We start from the raw sequence: 24,832 nt of genomic DNA on the forward strand, positions 1-24,832 counted from the left end.
GACCAAGTATTCACCTGGAGATTTGGAGAAGTACCTGCTTCCAAGTGCATTCAGGCTGTGAACAGAATTTAGCTTTGTATGATGATGGGATTCTTGTCCTTGTTTTCTTGCTGGCTCTCAGTCATGTGTTGTCTCATCTTCTGGAGCTACCCATGGTTTTTTTTTGACATGTCGCCTGCACCATCTAAAAGTCAGCAAAGGAATGTCAGAGCCTTCTCATGTTTCAAATCTCTGACTCCTCTTTTATGGCCAGCTAAAGAAAACTCTCTTCTTTTAAAACACCCATAGGCTGAGTCAAGATCAACCTAGATAATGTCAATATTTTAAGTTCAATGGTGCCATATAATATAGTTAAGGGAGTAAAATTCATCATATTCATTCTCCTGGGAGTTATGCATGGTGTGTACATGAGGGGTGGAGGATCTTGTGATTCATCTTAGAATTCTGCCTACCATAGAATGGAAATGGTGAGGAAAGGTCAGTTTCTGGGTATATTATGAAGATGGAACTAATAATACAAGCCGATTGGCTTGACTTTAGCAATAAATTGAAGAAAATAATCAAGCAACACTATGCCTATGTCTTTACTCTAAAAAACTGGGTGGATGGTGATGTCATTAACTTAGAGAAGATCAAAAAATATGTTTTCTATTTTGGTATATTAGGTAAAAAAGTAGATGTAGGAAAGGTGATGCATCATGAGAAGCAGATAGCTATATGAAAGTATGTAGTTGTTTTCTATGGAGAGGAAACTTCTGGTCTAAAGGTCCTGAAGTACAAGTCACAGTGAATGAGGTCACTGCATAGGGGAGCAAATATGTAGACTTAATTTAAGATCTAAGTCCTGGGGCACTACACTATTTCAACCTAAGGCAAAAGAGCTAGTAAAGGAGAATGAGGAGAGGCTAATGAGGTATGAGGGAAACAAAAAACCAACTGGTAAGGTACTTGGAAGTCAAGCGAAGAACGTGAGCTAAGAAGCCCAAAGTGGTTAACTATATGATATGTTGCTGAGAGAAATGAGAAGTTGAGGAAGAAGAATTGACAGTTTCATTAGATGAGATGAAGGTATTCGGTGATCTTAATAAGAATAGTGAGGGGTCACCAATGACTACAATGATAAGACAAAACTACTAGTTGCTGAAATTATCCTTTTTATTTTTACCACTCTTCCATAACATAGGCTTCTTTGCCTTGAAATTTCTGTTAACCATTTTTCCTTTGATACAAATATTGGCAAGTCTACCTTAAAGGATCTAGACTGGAATATATATCCGTCAACTCAGTCCAATTCTTACTTGATCATGTACCCAAAATAGGCAATCACATTATCTCTCTTAAGGGTAGTTGGTAAAAAAAAAAATCAATTTATTACAGTATTATAAAATACTGGGTAGAAATGAAAGTAAAAGAACCAAATTGAAGATTAGAACATATAGTAGAGTGAACGGTGCCCCCCTCCAAAGTTATGTTTAGCCTCTAATTTCCAGAACCTGTCAATATTACTTAAAGGGTAAAAGGGTGAATATTACCTAATATGGCAATGATGTGATTAAGATAAGGATCTTGAGAGAAGGAGTTTATCCTGGATTATTTGAAAGGGATAAATGCAATCACCTGTATGCATGTAAGAGAAGAGAGGAGGATTCAGCACTAGACACACAGAAGAGGAGGAGGCAGTGTGACCACAGCTGAAGCAACTAGAGTGATACATCCACAAGCCAAGGAGCTAAGGCCACCAGAAGATGGAAAAATCAAGGAATATATTCTTAGAAGATTTGGAGGTAGCACAGCCCTGCCAACACCTTGATTTTCGACTTCAGGCCTCCAGAACAGTGAGATAATACATTTATGTTGTTTTAGCCACCCAATTTGTGGTAATTTGTTAAAATACATACAGGAAATTAATGTAAAATGGAAGAATAAAACAGAGTTGGTCATGCGTACAGAAAATAACAAGTCAAAGCAACCTTGCAAATTTTTCTCAGAAACACAGAGGTGAAGATAGATGCCAAAATATATGTGAAAAAATTGTAGATTTATATGTGAATACGTATGGCATATAAATATACAAATTGGTATTTCTAAAGAATAGAGAAGAGCCAAGGAAAGATAAATAATAAAGAGAAGAAAATGTTCCTAATCTATAAAGATATCTGCATAAAAGTATCTGTTGCTTTGACTTGTTATTTTCTGTATGCATGACCAAGTCTGTTTTATTCTTCCATTTTACATTAATGGTTTATAATGTATTGGAAAAAAACTGAAACAATATTTTTAAAACTGAAACACATAATTATTTGCTAGTCCTTATTTTTATTTTTAAAAACAAAAACACGCATTTTAAGTACAATTTTAAAAAGTAGAACAAAACAATATTAGATTACTCTAGAATTCAAATATTAGAAAAGATGACCATAAGAATTTAAGCTTAATTGATAGGTAATTTTATTAACTGAGCTAGGAAAAGATACAGTGTTGAGGGAAAGGGACTTTTTTATTTTTAGGCATGTTGGATCTGAATTGACTACAGGACCTTTCATTTAATTACGTATCATTTTGTTGTAAGTGTGCCATAGACATTGCACATTACATTTAAGTAAAGTAATTCACAAATATTTCCCCGGTTTGATGTTTAATCGTTGACTTAAAATGCAATTCATTTTTGTCAAATGATATTTTGTTTTACTGTAGAAATAATAATATCAAGTTTTTTTCACAAGTTTTGAGGTTTATGTCATGCATAGATAAGCTTTCTCAAAATATCACTGTTATCAGCATTCCTGGTTGACTTGAATGCTTACAATTCAAGGATATCAGATGCCTTAGATATCACCCAAACTCTCTGATTAAATAAGACATATCTGAGAAATGTGATACTCAGATTTTTTAATATATATTTCTTAGGCTTGGCCATTCTTCTAGAAAACCTAATAAGGCCTAACCAAGGACTTAAATAAATAATGTTTATTTTTATAGCTCTCAATTATATAACAGGCAAATAGGCAATCCTGAATAAATTACCTGGATTAATGACCCTGCCCCCATTCAAAAGTATCTTTTCTCTGCTTGTTTTCTCTATGTTTCTTATCCTAGATCATTTATATAAATTTCCCAACTTATAAGTAGTTTGGGGCCTTTTTTCTCACTTAGCTCTAGGCAATTGATGTAGTTATTTTTTACTTCTCTCTTTAGTTTTGTACAATGGATTAAATCAACTTTGTAAACTTCCATTTATATTTATTTGCTTCTTTATAAATTTACGTGTTTTTATATATAGACCACCAAAATAATTCATGCAGATGAGTCTTTGGGACATAGGCATTTCAGAATTTTGTAAACTCTACAGATACTTAATATATTATTTCCACAAAACTTTTTATGCATTTGTGCCAACCAGAAAGCAATTAATTATAAAACATTCTGTATTATCAATTTTTAATTTTTATTTATTTATTTTAGAGACAGAGCCTTGCTCTGTTGCCCAGGCTAGAGTGCAGTGGCACAGTTATAGCTCACTGCAGCCTCAGACTCCTGGACTCAAGTGATCCTCCTTCCTCAGTGTCCTGAGTAGCTGGGACTACAAGCACGCACCATGCCCGGCTAATTCTTTAAAAAATATTTTTGAAGAGACAAGATCTTGCTATGTTAACCGGGCTGGTCTCCTGGTCTCAGATTCTCCCACCTCGGCATTCCAAAGCACCAGTATTACAGGCAGGGGAGTTACCACACCCAGCCTACATTATTCATTTTTAAAAGATACATTTTGCTATAAACTAAAATAAAAGGAACTTTACATTTAATTATAATACTTTGTTTCAAGGACATGGGAATTTGTTTCAGAAAAGACTGTTTTCTGGGGGAGAACAAAAGGGAAACATTGAATATCTAATTAAAATTATTTCCTTAAGTCCATTTTCTTAACTCACCTTTTAACCTAATTAAAAATTAGTAACTATATTATTTAAATTACATGTAAAAAGTTAAAGCTTTTTCTAACTAAATATTTTCTGCTTTTTTGTTCGTAGGGGAACGCTGACGAGAAGACCTTATGAACCAGGAACATTTTGCACTCGATGTGGCAGACGTGACAAATGCACAGATTTTCTATGCAGTAAGATTAAAAAAAAATAACTTAAACATTAAAAGAACACATAATGTATTGGACAAGAAAAATAAGTGATTAAACAGTAATTTCTATTGTTATGTTAATATCATTCCTTTGATCAGAATGCTACTGTTATGTTATCAAAGGATGGTTGACACAGTATCATCTTTATATTTTTCTAAGCTGCAGAGCCTTGTCTATCTTAACCCTATTCCTTCCCCTGAGGACACACCAAAGTGTCAGAAAGAAGAAATGAGAACAACAGTTATGCCCTGAAAAAGCTTCACAATTTATTCCCAAACAGCAGCCTGTTTGATAATAACTGCTTTAAAGGATAGTATGTGTTCCAAAATATTTATGAAGTAGCACATATTTAACACCATTTTCTTTATGTTTTTCCTCCAAAAAGCTGAAATCTCCTCCAAATATTTAGAAAGTGAAAAGTAGAAAATATGGTTTCATTACATTTTTCTTTTAGTTTTTCTAAACATGAGAGAATATATTCCAAAAGTATAACTATAGCTGAAATATACAATGATGAGAGGAATGTGGTAGGAGATAAATTTGGATAATAAGTAAATAGCATATTACAGGTTTTAAAAACAAACAAAAAAAGAGACAGGGTTTTGCTCTGTTACCTTGGCTGGAGTGCAGTGGCATGGTTATAGCTCACTGTAAGCTTGAATTCCTGGGCTCAAGTGATCTCCTGCATCAGCCCCCCAAGTGGCTAAGACTACAGGCATGTGCCACCATGCCCAGCTAATTTGTTTTAATTTTTGCAGAGATAGGATCTTGCTATGTTGCCCAGGCTGGTCTTGAACTCCTGGCGTCAAGTGATCCTTCTACCTCAGCCTCCTCAATATATTAAATGTTTGTGCTAAAGAAAAAAGAACAAAAACTAGTGGACAGTTTTACTTATAGTAAAACACCACTGCAGGGATGAATCCACCTTCACATTTCTTCTTTTGCTTCACTTGAATCAAGATGCAAAGTCTTGCTCTTCCTCTTTTCCTTGTCTTTCTTTTTCTGAAAAATTCAATCCTGAAGTCACTGGGCAGGTCAGGAGAAGGTAGTCATCTACACAGAGGGGCAGCCAGATGTGATATTTCAGAGCCTAAACAGGATAACGAAAGATCCACAGAAGATGCAGTGGGCATGGGAAGGAAACCTAAGCACGGTGATGATGCTGTCCACATAGAAGTGCGACCAAGTGTGGGAAGTCAGAACCCTCACAGAAACAAGTAACTATCCATACATGAGGTCTGGCTTGGGGTATCAGAGCCGGAGAATAAGATACCCATGCAGGGGTGACTCAGCATGTGGCATCTGTGCCCAAGCAAGGCGAGGAGAGCATCAACATGGGATGGAAGGGAGAGTCTAAGCCAGTAAGGGAGGCATCCCTGGAGGGATGGTCTGGCAGTGGTTGTTGGAGGCCATGCAGAATAAGGAGAATAGTCCATGTTGGTTTGGCTGAGAAGAGATTTCAGAACCTAAGCCAGTAAAGGGGGCATCCATGCTTAGGGGAAATCACACATAGGTGTCAGAATGCAAATTAGGTGAGGAAAGTTTTACTGTGGGGAAGATAACTTGGGTAAGGTCAGGGCCCTAGTAGAGTAAGGAATCAATCCACATATGCAGAAACCCAGAGCTGGGTTTCAAAGTCTGAGCAGGGTGGGAGAGTGTTCAAGTGCAGGGCCAGCTCCTAAGCTGCCAGATTAATACAAGACAATTATTCAGCATGAATATATTCCAAATATTGCATTGGACAGACTTATACTAAGAAAATAATTACTGCTTCCTGAGATTCAAATGTAACCCAGCATCCTTTATTTTTATTTGCTAAATCTGAGTGTCTAAGTCTAAGCAGAGTGAGGAGGACACCTATGTGTGGGAAGGGCTAAAGACGATGGGAGATTGGAAGCATACTGGAGGATTGATTAAAAAAACTAAATTAATTATGGATAATGGGGGCTAGTTTTCCCACTGTCAGAAATGGAGTATGAATACATAAAGGAAAAAAAAGGACATGAATCTTTTGGTGGTGAATTAGAATTAGAAGCATTAGAAATTTAGAATTTTAATAAATAAATATATATAAAATATGTATGTGCGTGTGTATATATATATGCATCTACATACATACATACATACATACATACATACATATATTTCCTAGCTCTGAAAGGGCTTTGTAGAAAGTGACCCCCAAAGCATTGAGCATACCTAGCACCTAGATCTTGACTTCCAAATTCTAATATTCAAGCAAAGGAATCAGGGGTCATTGGAGAAAAAGCCTGATTCCAGGGATAGGGTAGGGAAAGTACAAGATGAATTCAGAACATCTTTAAAGTAAGCAGAAGTGTTCAAAGAATGATGGAAACATGTAACAAAAAGGACAGAGATGCATATTAAAGTGTCAAATCTGGGACAGTTTTAACTGCTATATAAAAATATAATAGTAATCAATTGCAACCCATTGAATAAAACAAAATTTTAATTCATACTGATATAAATCGATATGTAAATTAATTTAAAGTTTAGATGAGATGTTGAAGATGAGAAACAATGTTGTTTTCCTAGTAACAAAATAGCTTTCTGTAAAAATATTTAATTACTAAGGGGAAAAGTGTAACTTCACAGGGGAGGAGCCTGGCAAGTACCACTTTAATAAGATGATCAAAGTGAACATCTTTAGTAATGGGGAAATCATACACTACTTGAGAGGAGCAATAAGAAGAGCATAGCATCACTTCTGTGGCATTTCTATGAAAGATGCATAACCTAATCCAATCACAAGGAAGCATCAAATAAGTCCAACTTGTAGATTTGCTTCAAAAATTTAAGATTTGTTTACAAAATAACTGACTTTATTTTCAAAAATGAAGGTCAAAGAAAGAATTAAAAGCATGAATACTAAATGCAATACATGGTTCTGCACAAGACTTATTTTTGCTATAAAGGGCACTGTTGTTAGAATTGGCAAACATTTAATGGGATATGTAGATTAGATGGTAGTGATGTCACTTAATTTCTCGGTTTTGATGATTATATTATGATTATGTAGAAGATTGTCTTTGTTTGTAGCACATGCACAATAAATACTCTGGGATGATTGACATCAGGTTGACAACTTATATTCAAATGGTTCAAAACAAAAGTTATTTGTACTGTATTGAAACTTTTTTGTAATTAGGAATTATTTCAAATTTTTTAAAATTTCTTAAAAAGGTTATAAAATCTTAGGAAAGTAAATCACTCTGGAGGCTTTTGTTATAGCACAGAGGAGAAAAGAAGTTCATATTAGAGTTTTTGTAAGAGAAATAGACGCAGGACCAATTTGATTAACACTTATAGACCCAAATTAGCAAATCTTGGAGACTGATCTGGTGATGAGAGAAAGAGAGAGCGTAAGATAAATGCCAGGACTGGGCACTGTGGTTCTCGCCTATAATCCCAGCACTTTGGGAGGCTGAGGCTGGTGGATCACCTGAGGTCAGGAGTTTGAGACCAACCTTACCAACATGGTGAAACTCCATCTCTACTCAAAGAACAAAAATTAGCCAGGTATGGTGGTGCATGCCTGTAGTCCCAGCTATTCGGGAGGCTAAGGCAGGAGAATCACTTGAACCCAGGAGGCAGAAGTTGTAGTGAGCCAAGATTGTGCCACTGTACTCCAACCCAGGTGACAGGGTAAGACTCCCAGAAAGAAAGAAATAGAGAGAGAGAGGAGAGAGGAGAGAGAGAGAAAGAAAGAAGGGAAGGAAGGAAGGAAGGAAGGAAGGAAGGAAGGAAGGAAGGAAGGAAGGAAAGAGGGGGAGAGAGGGAGAGAGAAAGAAAGAGAGAAAGAAAAAAAGAAAGAGAAAAGAAAAGAAAGAAAGTAAGGAGAAAAGAAAATGCCAGAATTGGCATTTGGGTGACTAATGGTACAATCAAAATATGAGTTATATGAAGAGGAGAAGCTACAGAAAATAGATGATGGGTTCAGTTTTGATCATTATTAGCTTTAGATACCTGTTTAAGATCTCAGTAGAGAACACTACTCAAGCTACAGATCAGGGGTATATTGAGAATTGTTAGTGTATAGATGAAGCTAAAAACATAAAAAAGGAAGCACTCACCTGGGTTGTGCTTCATCTAAGGATGAAATTCTGGGGCAGGGAAACAATGAGAAATACTGCAAGAGAGTGGAGAGAAGCAGTGGGAGAAAGACAAGGAGAAGAGAGAAGGACATCTGTGTCTTTACACAACACTTTCCTGGGATTTTGATAGAAATTACATAAAACCTATAGATCAATTGGCAGGGGGATAGTGAACATTGACAATATTGAGTATTCCAATCCATAAATACAGTTTGTTTTTAATTTGGGGGGGCATACTTTTATCAATGTTTAGTAGTTTTCAGAATATAGATTCTGTAAATGTTTTGTTAGCATTATTCCTTCATATTTCTTATTTTTGATTTTGTTATAAGTGATATTTTAAAATGTGTCTGTTATTAATTTCTAATTTCATGTCTTTGTGTTCAGATAATACAATATATAGATTTCAGTGTATTTAAAAAATTTGTTAAGGTTTATTTTTTGGCCTGAGACATATGCTACCTCAGTATATGTTCTATGGCTGTTTGAAAAAAAAAAAATGTGATTCTGCTATTGTTGAGTGCAGTGTTCTGTAAATGTAAGTTTGATTCTTTTGGTTGATGGTATTGTTGAGTCCTTCTATATTCTTGATAATTTTCTGTCTAATTGTTCTGTCAACTTTTGAGAGAGGAATAGTGAGGTCTATAACTGTAATTGTATGTAGATTTTTACATTTCTTCTCTCAGCTCTGTCAGGTTTCCTTTGTGTACGCTGAAGCTCTGTTAAGTGCACATACAATTATAATTATTATGCTTTCGAGGTGAACTCACCATTTTATCAATATGTAATGTCTCTCTTTATCCCTTATAATTTTCTTTGCTATAGTATCTATTCTAATACTGATATTTAAACTATCTATATTATTAAATTTCAAGTGAGTTTCTTATAAACAGTATATAATTGGGTCAGATTTTTTAATCCATTCTGACAATCTCTTTTAATTGCTGTATTCGTATTCATCCCACTTACACTTAATATTGTTATTGATATGTCTGAATTTAGGTCTACCATTTTGTTACTTGTTTTCTGTTTTTTCCCCCCGGTTCTTGTTTTTACTCTTTCGCTTTCTATTCCTTCTTTCAGGTTATTCGAACTATTTTTCATATGCCATTTGATTTGTCTATTGTGATTTTCATGTATCTCTATAAATTTTTTTAATGGTTGCTGTAGGGATAACAACATGCGTACTTAATTTTTCATAGTCTTTACCACCATTGGGATCCTATCACATATATCCTGTAGTTGTCTTACATATTTTATCTACATTCTTTGAACACACCATCAATGATATACTTTTATTTTCAACTCTCAAGCATATTTTAAAGAACTCAAGAGAAAAAACAGCTTTAATAGGCTCTTCCCTCATTCCTATTATTCCTATATTTTTTCTGGTATAATTTACTTCCTGTATGAAGAATTTACTTTAGCAATCTTTTTAGACTAAGTCTGCTGGCTAAAAATTCCCTTAGAATTTCTTCATTTAAAAATGTGTTTATTTCTTCTTTATTCTTGCTGCATATACAATTCTTGAGAGTTTTGTTGTTGTTGTTTCATTTTAGCACTTCAAAAACATTGTGCCACCTCTTTCTGGCCTCAGTGGTTTCTGATGAGAAATCCAGTCATTTAATTATTTGTTTCTTTATAGGTATGGTATTTTCCTCTGGCTACTTTTAAGATTTGGGGGTTTTGTCTTTAATTTACAGCAGTTTGATTATTATGTTTCTGATCATAGATTTCTTCTGAAATGCTCAACTTCTTGAATGTGTAGGTTTTTATCTTTTTCCAATCTTGGGACGTTTTCACCCATTATCTCTTCAAATTTTTTTTCAGCACTACACTCATTTTCCTTCTGATGACATGAAAGTTAGGGTTTTTCTTTTGCTATCCCATGGGTTCCCTGAGGCTCTTTTAATTTTTTAAAATCTTTTTTTTTCTTTCTCATATTGGATCATTTCTGTTGATTTACCTTCAAGTTCATAGACTCGCTGCTCTGTCATCTCTAGTTTACTATTAAGTTCTTTCAGTTATTTTTTATTTTTCAGTTCTAAAATTTCTATTTAGTTCTTCGTTATATCTTCTGTTTCTTGGCTGATACTTTTCATCTTAACTTTTATTTAAAGTCTTTGACAACTCTGATATCTGTTTTCTCTTGTCACTGGTGGTTATTACTTGCCTTTTCTCATTTCAGTTGAGATTTTTGTGGTTGGATTGCATCCTGGAATTTTGAATATTTCATGATGAGACATTGGATCTTGTTTAAATTTTATGGAGAAAGTTGAATTTTTGCTTTAGAAGGTATTTGTCTTGGTAAGACTTGGACCATAATTTCTAATCTGCCTTCTGCGGGCCGTAGTTTCAAAGTTTTCAAAGTCCTGTGGAACTATTTAGATCAATCCCACAAGAACACAGCCTACTGGTTACTTTGGGACATAGGGAAAGTTTTACTGATTAGCTCAGTTCTCAAGGTCATTGATGTGTTAATTAGTATCAGACCCATGCCTGGCTTACCTGCTTAAGTTCAGAAATTCATCAAGTGCTTTGTGGAGTCTCTCTCTATCCTTTTCTGAGCTTGTCCCTCTCTTCTATCTATCTGGTGCCTTCCAGTTCCCTAGATCTCTCCTTTTCTGTGCTCTAGTCAAAAACACCCATTTCCATGATTGAGCGATGTTCAGGACCTAAGCAGCAGGAGGATGGAGATAGAAAACAGAAAACAAGGGAGTTTGGCCTTGCCCTCTTGAAGCCACAGATTAATCAAATGGAGAAGAAAATTCCTCTCCTCAGAGCTTTTGCTCTGTAAGTTCCTTTTGCTGGCCATAGTCACTGTCGCCATAACTGCCACCATATTAACTGAAGGCTGGGACATGAGAGAATGGAGAAAACAAGAAAGAAAAATAATCAAGTGACTTCTCCACTCTCTCCAAATATTCGGAGTTCCATTTTCCACTCCTTGAGCTAGAACTAGAGTACTCACCTAGATCTCTCTGCCTGTACCAAAGGGCTCCCTTCCAGGTTGGGGTAGTATTGAGTTCATGCTGAGAGACACCAGAGAAAGAAATAATGATGAACTCACCACCAGTTCAGCAGCACTTTGGTGCTAGTGTTCTTTCTCAAGCTTCTTACAGATGTTTACTTTTCAGGGTTCTCAAAAAGCTGCCTGTGCATTCTATCCATGCACTATAGTTTTATTCAATGGGAGAAAAACATTGGAATGCTTATGCCATCTTATACAGAAATAGAACTGGAAGATCATTTTTTAAATAGAAAAATATTTGACTCTACTCCGTTCTCCTTGTAAGGCACTCTGAAACTATTAAAAAAAATAACAAATAAATGTAAACTCTATATTCACTAAAATTCAGAGTTATTTATACCCCTTTCCAAGTATATATAAAGGCTGTCAGTCAAATTCAGAGAAGTTATCTCCACAGTAGTTGCAGATCTCAAAGCCCATAGAGCACATTTTTAAAGAAGGTGGTAAATCCTGAAGGACAAACTCAACAATTACATTTCTGAGACAATAGGGACGGAATGCATAGGCTAAAATCAGAAACTCCTAAACAGTTTTCCACCAATGAGAAGTAGAACATGTAGTCTGCAATGGGTTATTGAATAATGTACCCCCAAAATACAAATTTAAGCAAAACATCAAAATGTGATTTTATTTGGAAAGGGAGTGTTTACACATGTAATTAGTAAATTAAGATGAGGTCGTACTGCATTTGGGTGAGTCCTAAATCCACTTATTGGTATTCTTATCAGAGGAGAAAAGGGTACACAGGGATGTACTTGGAGGAGAGAAGGCCACATGAATAGAGGCAAAGATTGAAGTGATGCAGCTACAAGCCAAGGAAGGCCAAGTCTTGCTGGGAGCCACCAGAAGCTGGGAAGAGACAAGGGAGGATCCTCTTTTAGAGGCTTCAAAAGCTACATGACCTTGCCAATGTGGTGATTTCAGAATTCTGGCCTCTAGAACTGTGGGAGAATAAATTTTTGTTTTTTTAAGCCATCTATTTTGTCATAAATTTTTAGCAGCCCCATGAAACTAATGTGCAAACAGAATGAGAAATCACCTACAAAATGACGTATTTGCAGTAAGAAGTCTATCCTGACTAAAGAAAATTCTGTACTTTGACAGCCTTGCAACTACCAATCTTTGTCTGATAGGGAGAAATACAGGCTAAAAATGACCTCACATATACAATCTTTTGACGTAAAGAAATTTACCAGTGAACTAGAAAAAAGTCCAGTTAACTTAGAGACTGACCTGGCTTTTCCCACACAACAGCCTGCAAATGCCTGGCTGAAAAATTGATTTGTTCAAAAATGAATAATGTGGCAAAAAAGCCCTACGTGACCGCAAATGATCCTTACCTTCTAGTATTTAGGCTCTTATATAATTCCCTCCCTGTGGAATGTGAATGGGACCTGTGACATGCTTCTGATCATTAAAATACAACAAAGATAGTATGATGTCACTATTGTGATTACATTATATTATATGCCAATGATAATGGGATGTCACTCCTTGTGGTTATGTTATATTATATAAGACTTCATCTTGCTAGCAGATTCATTATGCTTCTTGAACTGGCCTTAAAGAAGCAAGCAGTCCTTTTGTCAACTGTCTATGGAAAGAACCATGTGGCAGAGAATTGTAGGTAGGCTCTATGAGAAGAAGGTGGACACTAGCCAACAGCCAGCAAAAAACTGGAGTTCTCAGTCCTGCAGCCATAGGGAATTCTGCCAAGAACCTAAGCAAGCTTGGAAGCAGAATCTTCTTCAGTCAGCACACTCTGGTCAATACTTTGATTTCAGGCTGATGACACTCTGAAGCAGAGGACCCAGTCACACCATAGCCAAACTCCCAACCACAGAGCCTGTAATAAATATATGTTGCCTTAAGCTGTTATGTCTATAGTAATTTGTTAGACAGCATAAACAAGTAACAGAAATAATCAGGAAAAACCAGTACCTGATCTATACCAAAAAAAACCTCTAAGAAAAAGAGAAAAACAAATGGCAAGAGAAAAATGCTCACTACCATATTACTGTCAGAGGATATGTAGAAAACAAGAACAGATATGCCATCTTCAATAAAAACTTTATAAAGTAGCTTAAAACAAGAATTTATGCCTGATGTAATGGCACATGCCTGTAATCCCAGCACTTTGGGAGGCCAAGATGAGTGGATCATCTGAGGTCAGGGATTCGAGACCAGCCTTGCAAACATGGTGAAACTCCCTCTCTACTAAAAATACAAAAATTTAGCCAGGTGTGGTGATATGCACCTGTAATCCCAACTACTTGGGAGGCCAAGGCAGGAGCACCACTTGAACCTGGGAGGCAGAGGTTGCAGTGAGCTGAGACCATGCCACTGCACTCTGGCCTACATGACAGAATGAGACTCCTCATTCTGTCTCATTGACAGAAAAAACAAAAAGAAACTTAAAGGCAAACACATAAAGATCACAGAAGATTTGTCAAGACAAAAGAAGATGAAATTACTGGTAGAAACATTAGGAAAAAATTAAATCATTATAGAAGTGAAGATTACACTTGAAACAGCAAAAGGAAACAAAAATGATAGAAAATAAATAAGAAATATGGAGGTCATGACTAAGAAATGCAAGAAATCCTATTTCATTTGCATTCCTGTCATTGGCAAACTCTAACCTGAAGCTATACAGAGAAAATAATTCATAAAACTGTACTTCCTGGTTTCAGCTCTACAATACAAAACTGACTTTACATTTTTGTATTGATTTGATAGTAATGCTACTTTGGAAATACAACTGAAGAGAAAAGTCTGAAAAGAAACATACAAAGCCTCCAAGAAATATGGGACTATGTGAAAAGACCAAATGTGTGTTTGACTGGTGTACCTGAAAGAGACAAGCAAAATGGAACCAACTTGGGAAACAGTTTTCAGAATATTTTTTAGGAGAACTTCCCCAACCTAGCAAGGTAGACCAACATTCAAATTCAGAAAATACAGACAACACCACAAAGATATGGTTTGAGAAGGGCAACCCCAAGATACATAATTGTCAGATTCACCAAGGCTAAAATGAAGGAAAATATATTAAGGGCATCCAAAGAGAAAGGTCAGGTTACCCACAAAGGAAAGCTCCTCAGACTAACAGTGGATCTCTCTGCAGAAACCCGACAAGCCAGAATAGAGTGGGGGACAATATTCAACATTCTTAAAGAAAAGAATTTTTGACCGGGCACAGTGGCTCAAGCCTGTAATCCCAGCACTTTGGGAGGCCAAGGTGGGTAGATCACGAGGTCAAGAGATCGAGACCATCCTGGTCAACATGGTGAAACCCCGTCTCTACTCAAAATACAAAAATTAGCTGGGCATGGTGGTACGCACCTGTAATCCCAGCTACTCAGGAGGCTGAGGCAGGAGAATTGCCTGAACCCAGGAGGCAGAGGTTGCAGTGAGCTGAGATCGTGCCATTGCACTCCAGCCTGGGTAACAAGAGTGAAACTCCGTCTCAAAAAAAAAAAAAAAGAATATTCAACTCAGAATTTCATATCCAGCCAAACTAAGCTTCATAAGCAAAGTAAACATAAACAGATAAGCAAATGCTGAGAGATTTTGTTACCACCAGACCTCTGTTACAAGAGCTGAAGGAAGCACTAAATGTGGAAAGGAACAACTGGTACCAGCCACAGCAAAAACATACCAAATTATAAAGACCATCAACGCTATGAAGAAACTGCATCAACTAACAGGCAGAATATCTAGCTAGCATCATAATGACAGGATCAAATTCACATACAACAATATTAACCTGAAATGTAAATGGGCTAAATGCCCCAATTAAAAGACACAGACTGGCAAATTGGATAAAACGTCAAGACCCATCAGTGTGCTATATTCAGGAGAATACATTTCATGTGCAAAGACACACATAGGCTGAAAATAAAAGAATGGAAGAATATTTATTAAGCAAATGGAAAGCAAAAAAAAAGCAGGGTTGCAATCCTAGTCTCTGATAAAATAGACTTTAAACCAACAAAGAACAAAAAGAGACAAAGAAGGGTATTACATAATGGTAAAGAGATTGATGCAACAGGAAGAGCTAATTATCCTAAATATATACGCACCCAATTCAGAAGCACCCAGATTCATAAAGCAAGTTCTTAGAGACCTACGAAGAGACTAAGACTTTGGCACAATAATAGCAGCAGACTTTAACACCCCACTGTCAATATTAGACAGATCAATGAGACAGAAAAGTAACAAGGATATCCAGGACTTGAACTCAGATCTGGACCAAGCAAACCTGATAGACATCTACAGAACTCTCTGCCCCAAATCAACAGAATATACATTCTTCTCAGCATCACATCACACTTATTCTGAAATCAACCACATGATTGGAGGTAAAGTACTCTGCAGCAAATGCAAAAGAACAGAAATAGTAACAAACAGTCTTTCAGACCAAAGTGAAATCAAATTAGAACTCAGGATTAAGAAACTCACTCAAGAGATCGATCCAAGATGGCTGATCACTAACATTTCGGGATTGCAGCTCCCAGTGAAAGCGCAGAGAACGAGAGGACGCCACACTTTCAGACAAATTTTTGTCACTTACGGAGCAGAAGATTCCCAGTGGAGGAGCCCCACAATTCACCAGCACAACTCTAGTGGCTGGCGCAGCAGTTTTGCCGGCACCTTGGCGTGGCAGATCTTGGTGCAGAGTAAACGGGACTGGTTCCCCTTCTGACCAACATTTGGAGCTCTGGGAAGGCAGAGTCGCCTATTACAGACTTAAGAAGGAAGCCAGACTGGAGATTCCTGGGCAGAAAAGCACCATCAGTCTTAACACCACTGTTTTGGCTGGCGCAGTGGATTGCTCATATTTCGGCCCTGGGAATTAACAACTTGGACGTCCACTCAGAGACCTAATTTGCAAGTTGGTAATTACAAAGATGACAGCTGGATAAATTTACAATGATGGGAAGAAACCAGCATAAAAAGGCTGAGAATATTCAAAATCAGAATGCCTCTCCCTCTAAAGAGGATCACAGTTCCTCATCAACAAGGGAACAAGGCTTGATGGAGAACGAGTACATCCCATTAACAGAATCAGGCTTCAGAAGTTGGATAATAAGAAACATCTGTGACTTAAAAGAACATGTTGTAGCCCAATGTAAAGAAACTAAGAACTTTGAAAAACGGTTTGACAAAATCCTAATGAGAATAGACAATTTAGAGAGGAATATAAGTGAATTAATGGAACAGAAGAATACAATATGGGTACTCTGAGAAATATGCACAGGTTTAAACACTCGAATTGATCAAGCAAAACAAAGGATATCAGAGGTCGAAGACCAACTTAATGAAATAAAACGAGAAGACAAGATTAGAGAAAAAAGCATAAAAAGGAATGAGCAAAGTCTCCAAGAAATGTGGGACTATGTGAAAAGACCAAATTTACGTTTGATAGGTGTACCTGAATGTGATGGAGAGAATGAATCCAAGCTGGAAAATATTCTTCAGAATATTATTCAGGAAAATTTTCCTAACCTAGCAAAGCAGGACAATATTCAAGCCCAGGTAATACAGAGAACACCACAAAGATATTCCTCAAGAAGAGCAACCCCAAAGCACATAATTGTTAGATTCACCAGGGTTGAAACGAAGGAGAAAATACTAAGGGCAACCAGAGAGAAAGGTCAGTTTACCCACAAAGGGAAGCCTATCAGACTTACAGCAGATCTCTCAGCAGAAACCCTACAAGCCAGAAGAGAGTGGGGGCCAATATTCAACATCCTTAAAGAACACAACTTTCAGCCCAGAATTTTATATCCAGCCAAACTAAGCTTCATAACTGAAGGAAAAATAAAATCTTTTATGAACAAGCAAGTACTCAGAGATTTTATTACCACCAGGCCTGCTTTATAAGAGCCTCTGAAAGAAACATTACACATAGAAAGGAACAACCAGTATTAGCCTTTCTAAAAATATACCAAAAAGTGAAGAGCATCAACATAAAAAAGAATTTATATCAACAGATGGATAAAATAGCCAATTAACATCAAATAGCAGTAATCCTAAATTTAAAACGACTAAATCCCTCAATCAAAAGATACAGCCAAAACCCAACTGTATGCTACATCCAGACCCATTTCACATGCAAGAATACACAAAGACTCAAAACAAAGGGCTGGAGAAAGATTTACCAATCAAATGGAGAGCAAAAATAAATAAATAAATAAAAAGCAGGAGTTGCAATTCTCGCATCTGATAAAATAGATTTCAAAGCAAAAAAGACATAGTGGTAAAAGGATCAATGCAACAATAAGAGCTAACGATTCTAACACCCAGATACATAGAGACTTAGACTCAATGAGACAGAAAATTAATAAGGATATCCAGGACTTGAACTCAGATCTGGAACAAGTAAACTTAATAAATATTTATAGAGCTCTCCACTTTAAATACACAAAATATACATTCTTGTCAATACCACATCACACCTACTCATAGGTTTAAATGAAATTGATTGGCCATTAATACCCATTTTTTAGAATAAAGCAATATTTCCATTCTCTCTCCCTTTTTTTCTTCCTCTCCTTCACTCCTTTTTTTTTCTTTCCTTCTCTAAAAAAAAAAAAAGAAAGAAAGAAAGAAAAAACTTACTCAAAAACCTCACAACTACATGGAAACTGAATGACTTGCTCCCAAATCACTACTGGGTAAATAACAAAATTAAGACAGAAATAAAGATGTTCTTTGAAACCAATGAGAACAAAGACACAACTTACCAGAATCTCTGGGACACATTTAAAGCAGTATGTAGAGGAAACTTTATAGCACTAAATTCCCACAAGAGAAAGCAGGAAAGATCTAAAATAAACACCCAAATATCACAATTAAAAGAACTAGAGAAGTGAGCTAGGCAGGGTGGCTCACACCTGTAATCCCAACACTTTGGGATTTGAGGCCAAGGCAGGCAGATCATGAGGTCAGGAGTTCAAGACCAGCCTTACCAACATAGTGAAACCCCATCTCTACTAAAACTACAAAAACTTGGCCAGGCATAGTGGTGCACACCTGTAATCCCAGCTACTCAGGAGTCTGAGGTAGAAGAATTGCTTGAACTCAGGAGGCGGAGGTTGCAGTGAGCTGAGAGTACACCACTGTACTTCAGCCTGAGTGATAGAGTGTGGAAAAAAATAAAGGAACTAGAGAAGCAAAAGCAAACAAATTCATGATAAAAGCTCATTACCACTGGTAATTAGAGAAATGCAAATTAAAACCACATTGAGATACCATCTTATACCAGTTAGAATGGTGATCATTAAAAAGTCAGGAAACAACAGATGCTGGATAGGATGTGGAGAAATAAGAATGCTTTTACACTGTTGGTGGTTGTGTAAGTTAATTCAACCATTCTGGAAGACAGTGTGGTGATACCTCAATGATCTAGAACTTGAAATACCATTTGACCCAGCAATCCCATTACTTGGTATATACCCAAATAATTATAAATCGTTCTACTATAAAGACATATGCACATGTATGTTTATTGTGGTACTGTTCACAATAGCAAAGACTTGGAACCAACCCAAATGCCCATCACTGATGGACTGGATAAAGAAAATGTGGCACATATACACCATGTAATACTATGCAGCCATAAAAAAAAATGAGTTTATGTCATTTGCAGGGACATGGATGAAGCTGGAATCCATCATTCTCAGCAAACTATCACAAGAACAGAAAACCAAACACCACATGTTCTCAAGTTGAACAATGAGAACACATGGACACAGGGAGGGGAACATCACACACTGGGGCCTATTGGGAGGTGCGGAGCTAGGCATTAGGAGAAATATCTAATGTATTGTCACCCTAGATGACAAGTTGATGGGTGCAGCAAACCACCATGGCACATGTATATTTATGTAACAAACCTGCATGTTCTGCACATGTGCCACAGAACTTAAAGTATAATAAAGTCATTATATAGAACATGAAGTAAGACCAAGTGCAAAAGACTAAAATAACTTCAAAGATCCAAAAGGTCAGTTCATCTCCAAGGTCCCTTAATATTGAGTTCTAAATTTTTCCCTAAGAGTAATATTATTTTAAGACAAAGTCTTTTGTTTCTTTCTTTCTTTCTTTCTTTCTTTTTACTGGGAACACTATAAGTGATGGTTAGATGTCAAGACAGATCAAGGTACTAATTTAACAGTGTGTGAGGAATTGGAAAACTCTTCTACTTCTTTGAATTTGAGTTCAATTTCAAATTTCAGTTCTACTTCAATTTCTTTGAAATTGGAAAACTCTTCTACTTCTTTGAAACAAAGTCTTTTGTTTCTATTGGGTTATTTATGTGTAAGAACTCATTTATCTTCCCACTCTGCTTCCTAGTGGAATTCAGGATTGGTTATCTGACCATCATAATATTTAGCTCTGTGTCCTGACCAAAATATCATCTTGAATTGTAATCTCCACATGTTAAGTGGGGGGACTTGGTGGGAAGTGATTGGATCATGGGACCAGTTTCTCTCATGCCATTCTCATGATATGAGTGAGTTCTCATGAGATCTGATGGTTTAAAGTGTTTGGCAGTTGCCCCCCACCTCTCCTCCCACCATGTAAAATGTGCCTTGCTTTCCTTTCACCTTATGTCATGATTGTAAATTTCCTGAGACCTCTCCAGCCAAGCATAACTGTAAGTCAATTAAACCATCTTTCTTTATAAATTATCCAGTCTCAGGTACTTTTTTATAGCAGTGAGAAAATGAACTAATACAGGAAATTAGTACCAGGGGTTTGGGGCACTGGTATAAAGATACCTGAAAATGTGGAAACAACTTTGGAACTGGGTAACAGGCAGAAATTGGAACCATTTGGAGGGCTCAGAAGAAGACAGGAAGATGTGGGAACATTTGGAACTTCCTAGAGTCTTGTTGAATAGTTTTGACCAAAATGCTGATAGCGAGATGGACAACGAAGTCCAGGTTGAGGTGGTCTCAGCTGGAGATGAGGAACTTATTGGGAACTGGAATAAAGTTCATTCTTGCTATGCTTTAGCAAAGAGACTGGTGGCATTTTTACCCATACCCTAGAGATATGCAGAACTTTGAACTTAAGAGAGATAATTTAGGGTGTCTGGCAGGAGAAATATCTAAGCAGCAAAGCACTCAAGATGTAACCTGGATGTTTCTAAAAGCACATCCTTTTATGCATTCACAAAAGCTGATCTGAAATTAAAACTTATTTTTAAAAGGGAAACAAAGCATAAAAGTTTGGAAAATTTGCAGCCTGACCATGTGGTAGAAAAATATATACATTTTATTTTTTCTAGGGAGAAATTCAAGCTGGCTGCAGAAATTTGCATAAGTAACGAGGAGCCAAATGTTAATCACCAAGACAATGGAGAAAATGTCTCCAGGACATTTCAGAGATTTTTACGGCAGCCCCTCTCATCACAGGCCTAGATGCCTAAGAGGGAAAAATTATTTCTTGAGCCATGCCCAGGCCCCCACTGCTCTGTGCAGCTTTGGGATATGGTCCCTTTCCTCCCAGCCATTCCAGTTTAAGCCATGGCTCAAAGGGGCCAAGGTACAGCTCAGGCCATTGCTTTAAAGGGTGTAAGCCCCAAGCCTTGGCAGCACATTGGCAGCTTCCATGTGGTTTTGAGCTTGCAGGTGCATCAATGACAAGAGTTGAGCTTTGGGAACCTTTGCCTAGATTTCAGAGGCTGTATGGAAACACTTGGATGTCCAAGTAGATATCTGCTGCAGGGGTGGAGCCTTCACAGAGAACCTCTACTAGGGCAATGCAGAAAGGAAATGTGGAGTTGGAGCCTCTTCAGAGTCTCTACTGGGGCACTGCCTAATAGAGCTGTGAGAAGAGGGCCACCATCCTCCAGATCCCAGAATGACAGCTTGCAACGTGTGTCTGAAAAAGCCACAGGTACTCAATGCCAGCCTATGAAAGCAGCCACAGGGACTGAACCCTGCAGAGCCACAGGGGCAGAGCTTCCCAAGGCCTTGAAAGCCTACCCCTTGCATCAGCATACCCTGGATGTGAGACATCTAGGAGATTATTTTGAAACTTTAAGAGTCAGTGACTGCCCTGTTGGCTTTTGAACTTGCATGGAACCTGTATCCCCTTTGTTTCAACTAATTTCTCCTACTTGAAATGGGAGCATTTACCCATTGTCTGTATCCTCATTGTATCTTAGAAGTAGTTAACTTGCTTTTGATTTTATAAGCTTATAGATGGAAGGGACTTGTCTTTTTCTCAGATGAGACTTTGACTTGGACTTTTGGGTGGATGCTGGAATGAGGTTAGAATTTGGTGGACCCTTGGAAAGTCATGATTGTGTTTTGAAATGTGAGAAGGACATGAGATTTGGAAGGGGCTGGGGAAGAATGATATAGTTTGGCTCTATGTTACCATCAAAATCTCATCTCAAATGGTAATCCCCAGGTGTTGATGGAGGAACCTGATCAGAGGTTATTGGATCATGGGTGCAGTTTCCTCCATGCTGTTCTCATGATAGTGAGTGAGTTCTCATGAGATCTGATGGTTTAAAAGTGTTTGGCAGTTTTCCCTTCACTCTCTCTCCTGCCATCATATAAGACATGCCTTGTTTCCCCTTCACCTTCTGCCATGATTTTAAATTTCCTGACACCTGCCCAGCCATGCAGAACTGTGATTCAATTAAACCTTTTTTCCATAAATTACCCAGTCTTGGGTAGTTATTTATAGCAGTGTGAAAATGGAATGATACATCTCTCAATCCAAATGAGCAGAAGAAAGGGAATTTATTTCCTCAAAGTATTATTATCTCATTGGACTAGTTAACTAAAAATATTGAATGCCAGGCTATAGAGTTAATTTTGCCATCTGGCAAATTAAGAGCAACTGAAAGCTTCTGAAAATAAGAATTACATGAGGAAAGTGAATAGATTTCTAAGATTAATTAGGAGTGATCTTGGGGGGAAAGAGAGATGAAAATAAGAGATATTATAGAATCCTAGAATGTTGGAGTGGAACAATCTTTTAAGGATGGAAGTGGAGAGACTTATTTAAGTCAATGATGTGAAGACAGAATTAGCACTAGAATGCCTGTCTCCTTACTCCTATATTTTCATACTTTCTGTAGCAGACCAGACTGAGTTCACTGAAAGGGATTATATTGTACGTTGAAATTGGCTACTGGTTGGAGAGGGGATATCAAAGATAATGCCTGAGAACTCAGAGAAAGGGGCACTATTGGGAAATTATCTTATTTTTTAGAGAAAGAAGAAATTTTATCTCAAATTTTATGGACTTTCTTTTTCTTTCTAGGTAATGCAGATCGTGACCAAGCCATATGTATGTATTGTCCTTTATTTCTTATACAATTTAACTACTTTATGTGAAATCCAGCTTTCAATTGCTTCTTTATTTACAGATTACCAATTTTGGTATCCAAAATGGGAAGTGCCCCGGCCAATTGTGTGTGATCCACTGTGTGCATTCATTTTATTATTGAGAATATTGTGTTTTATGCTGTGTGTCACAACTGTTTTGATAGTACAGTCTTATTTTCCAAATATCTTGTTGGAACGACAAATGATATTTACCCCTGAGGAGTCTGAAGAAGAGAAAGAAGAAGAGGAAAAAGAGGAAAAGAAGAAAGAGAAAGAGGAAACGGAAATGGAATTTGAAATAATAGAAACGGAGGAGGAAAAAGAAGAGGGAGAGGAGGAAGAGGAGGAAACACAAAATGAAAAGATGGAGGAAGAGGAGGAAACACAAAAAGAAAAGATGGAGGAAGAGGAAGATTTATCACCAACATAAGCCAAAAGTATAATACAAAAAAGACAGACAGAAAAAAAGGAAAGTAAAACACTGAATTTTAACAAGAAAGAAAATATGCAAACCACTTTTGGAATGTTTTTTATTTCCTTATCTCCTGTGCTTATTCAGTAAATTTACATTTGTAAAACAAAGAAACAAACAAAAAACATGTAAGCATTAAGGTGAGCTCTTTGATGCTAAGAACATATAAAGATGTAACAAGAAAAACACTGAAAAAAATTTGACCAGTCTAATTAATCTTAAGATTTCACCATGTTATTCTAATAAAAGAGGGAATTTTTATTTTCTAAATATGTTCCCATCTCTGTGCTTTCAGTATTTTCTAAATGAGTTAATACATTTTTCAAGTATTAAATGACATTATTCATTTAAGGTGCTCAAGATCATTCCAAGTTCAGATAATTCCAAGAACAGTCATTGAATAAATATTGTTGAATTTTCGTTTTTACTGTCATAGTTGTTTTTGTTCTTCTGTCATAGTTGTTATTGGTGGAGGTGGTATTTTTCATGTGATATTATGTCATCTAATATTATTATTTGTCTTTGTGGTATATGGTATATGTTCTTGGAATGATTTAAGTGGTACCTGTACATCCTTCTAGGATGCAAATTTATTATTTCTAATTTATGTTTAATATTTCAGTAAAAACTTGCTGTAATTTTCTGCCATCAAAGGCTAATAAATGCCAGAATTTTAATTAGTTGTGATGGCAGAATCTGGGTGCTTTCAAATTTATATGATAAAATAAATTTTCTAAAAATTATTTACTTGTTATTAATATATGTAGCAAAAGTTCACAAATTAATAAGATAACTACTTACCACTAGTAATACTAATAAATGAACTGAATAAAAATATGTAGCAAAGGAGATTTCTTTAGCTGTAAGATAAATGGATAGTACTAGATGACCACTAAGATCTCTTCATCAATAAATACTCATGGATCAACTTTGTAAAGGAATCAGTAGTATCTGTGGAGTATACCAAGTCAACACCTGGGGAAAGGATCTGATTTTTATGAAAATATTCCTGAATTCAGCACTTTATATGGAAAAATGGTAAACACCTTTTATTACACAGTTTTAAAATATGCAAAAAGCAATGTATATTATTTTTCCAAATGCCATTCCATGCTTACCTGTCTTATTGTTACACACTTATTAGAACTCAATGTGATTTAGATGTGAAAGGTTAATATAATTCTATTTATGACAGGGACTTAGAGAACTCATTCTAATTGAGAAACAGAGGCTTAATAAACCTGAAGTTTAAGTGAAAGAAATGACACTGAAAGAAAGAATCACTGTATATCTGATGTTTTCAAATAAAACAATCTCTGTTTTCCAATTTTGATAGAATACTGTGTTCTAAAGCCATATTTCTCAATGAATGTTTCCACTACGGAGGAAAAAATACTAGCATAGCCAAATACCTCAAATGGTATAAATGCTATATGTGTTAACTGTCGTTTTTTAGTTGTATCAATATTGTGTTAAAAGCCTGTTCCTAAGTAGGGCAAGATCAGAATTATATTAAAAAGCCCTGAGCTATTCTCTTGGATTTTAGTGTTTCTGTTTGGTTTTTTCCTTTGATTGTTTTTTCCAAGAGCTCTTCTTTGTAGAAATTAGATCTTTTTCAATCTATAAAGAGGTTCTGTTCTACCAGTCCCCTGAGAAAAAGCCTTAGGTACAGAAAACGGCTAGCTCTCTACAGGGATGTTATTTATTATTATTATTGTA

The 24,832-nt window shown here is 36.5% G+C and overlaps 1 protein-coding gene across 1 annotated transcript in view; it reads left to right on the forward strand.

Annotated features, from left to right (window-relative positions):
- The window catches only part of GLIPR1L2 (GLIPR1 like 2), a 57,987-nt gene extending 33,335 nt beyond the window's left edge, over nt 1-24,652 (forward strand). Inside the window, exons 4-6 of the mRNA XM_054238623.2 lie at nt 4,029-4,114; nt 22,577-22,603; nt 22,683-24,652. Of these exons, the coding sequence (XP_054094598.1) occupies nt 4,029-4,114; nt 22,577-22,603; nt 22,683-23,071 (502 nt within the window). The 3' untranslated portion in view covers nt 23,072-24,652. The remainder of the gene's footprint in view (nt 1-4,028; nt 4,115-22,576; nt 22,604-22,682) is intronic.
- Nucleotides 24,653-24,832: the final 180 nt, after the last annotated feature.

Source organism: Callithrix jacchus, chromosome 9 (assembly GCF_049354715.1).
Source record: "Callithrix jacchus isolate 240 chromosome 9, calJac240_pri, whole genome shotgun sequence".
Taxonomy (NCBI): Eukaryota; Metazoa; Chordata; class Mammalia; order Primates; family Cebidae; genus Callithrix; species Callithrix jacchus.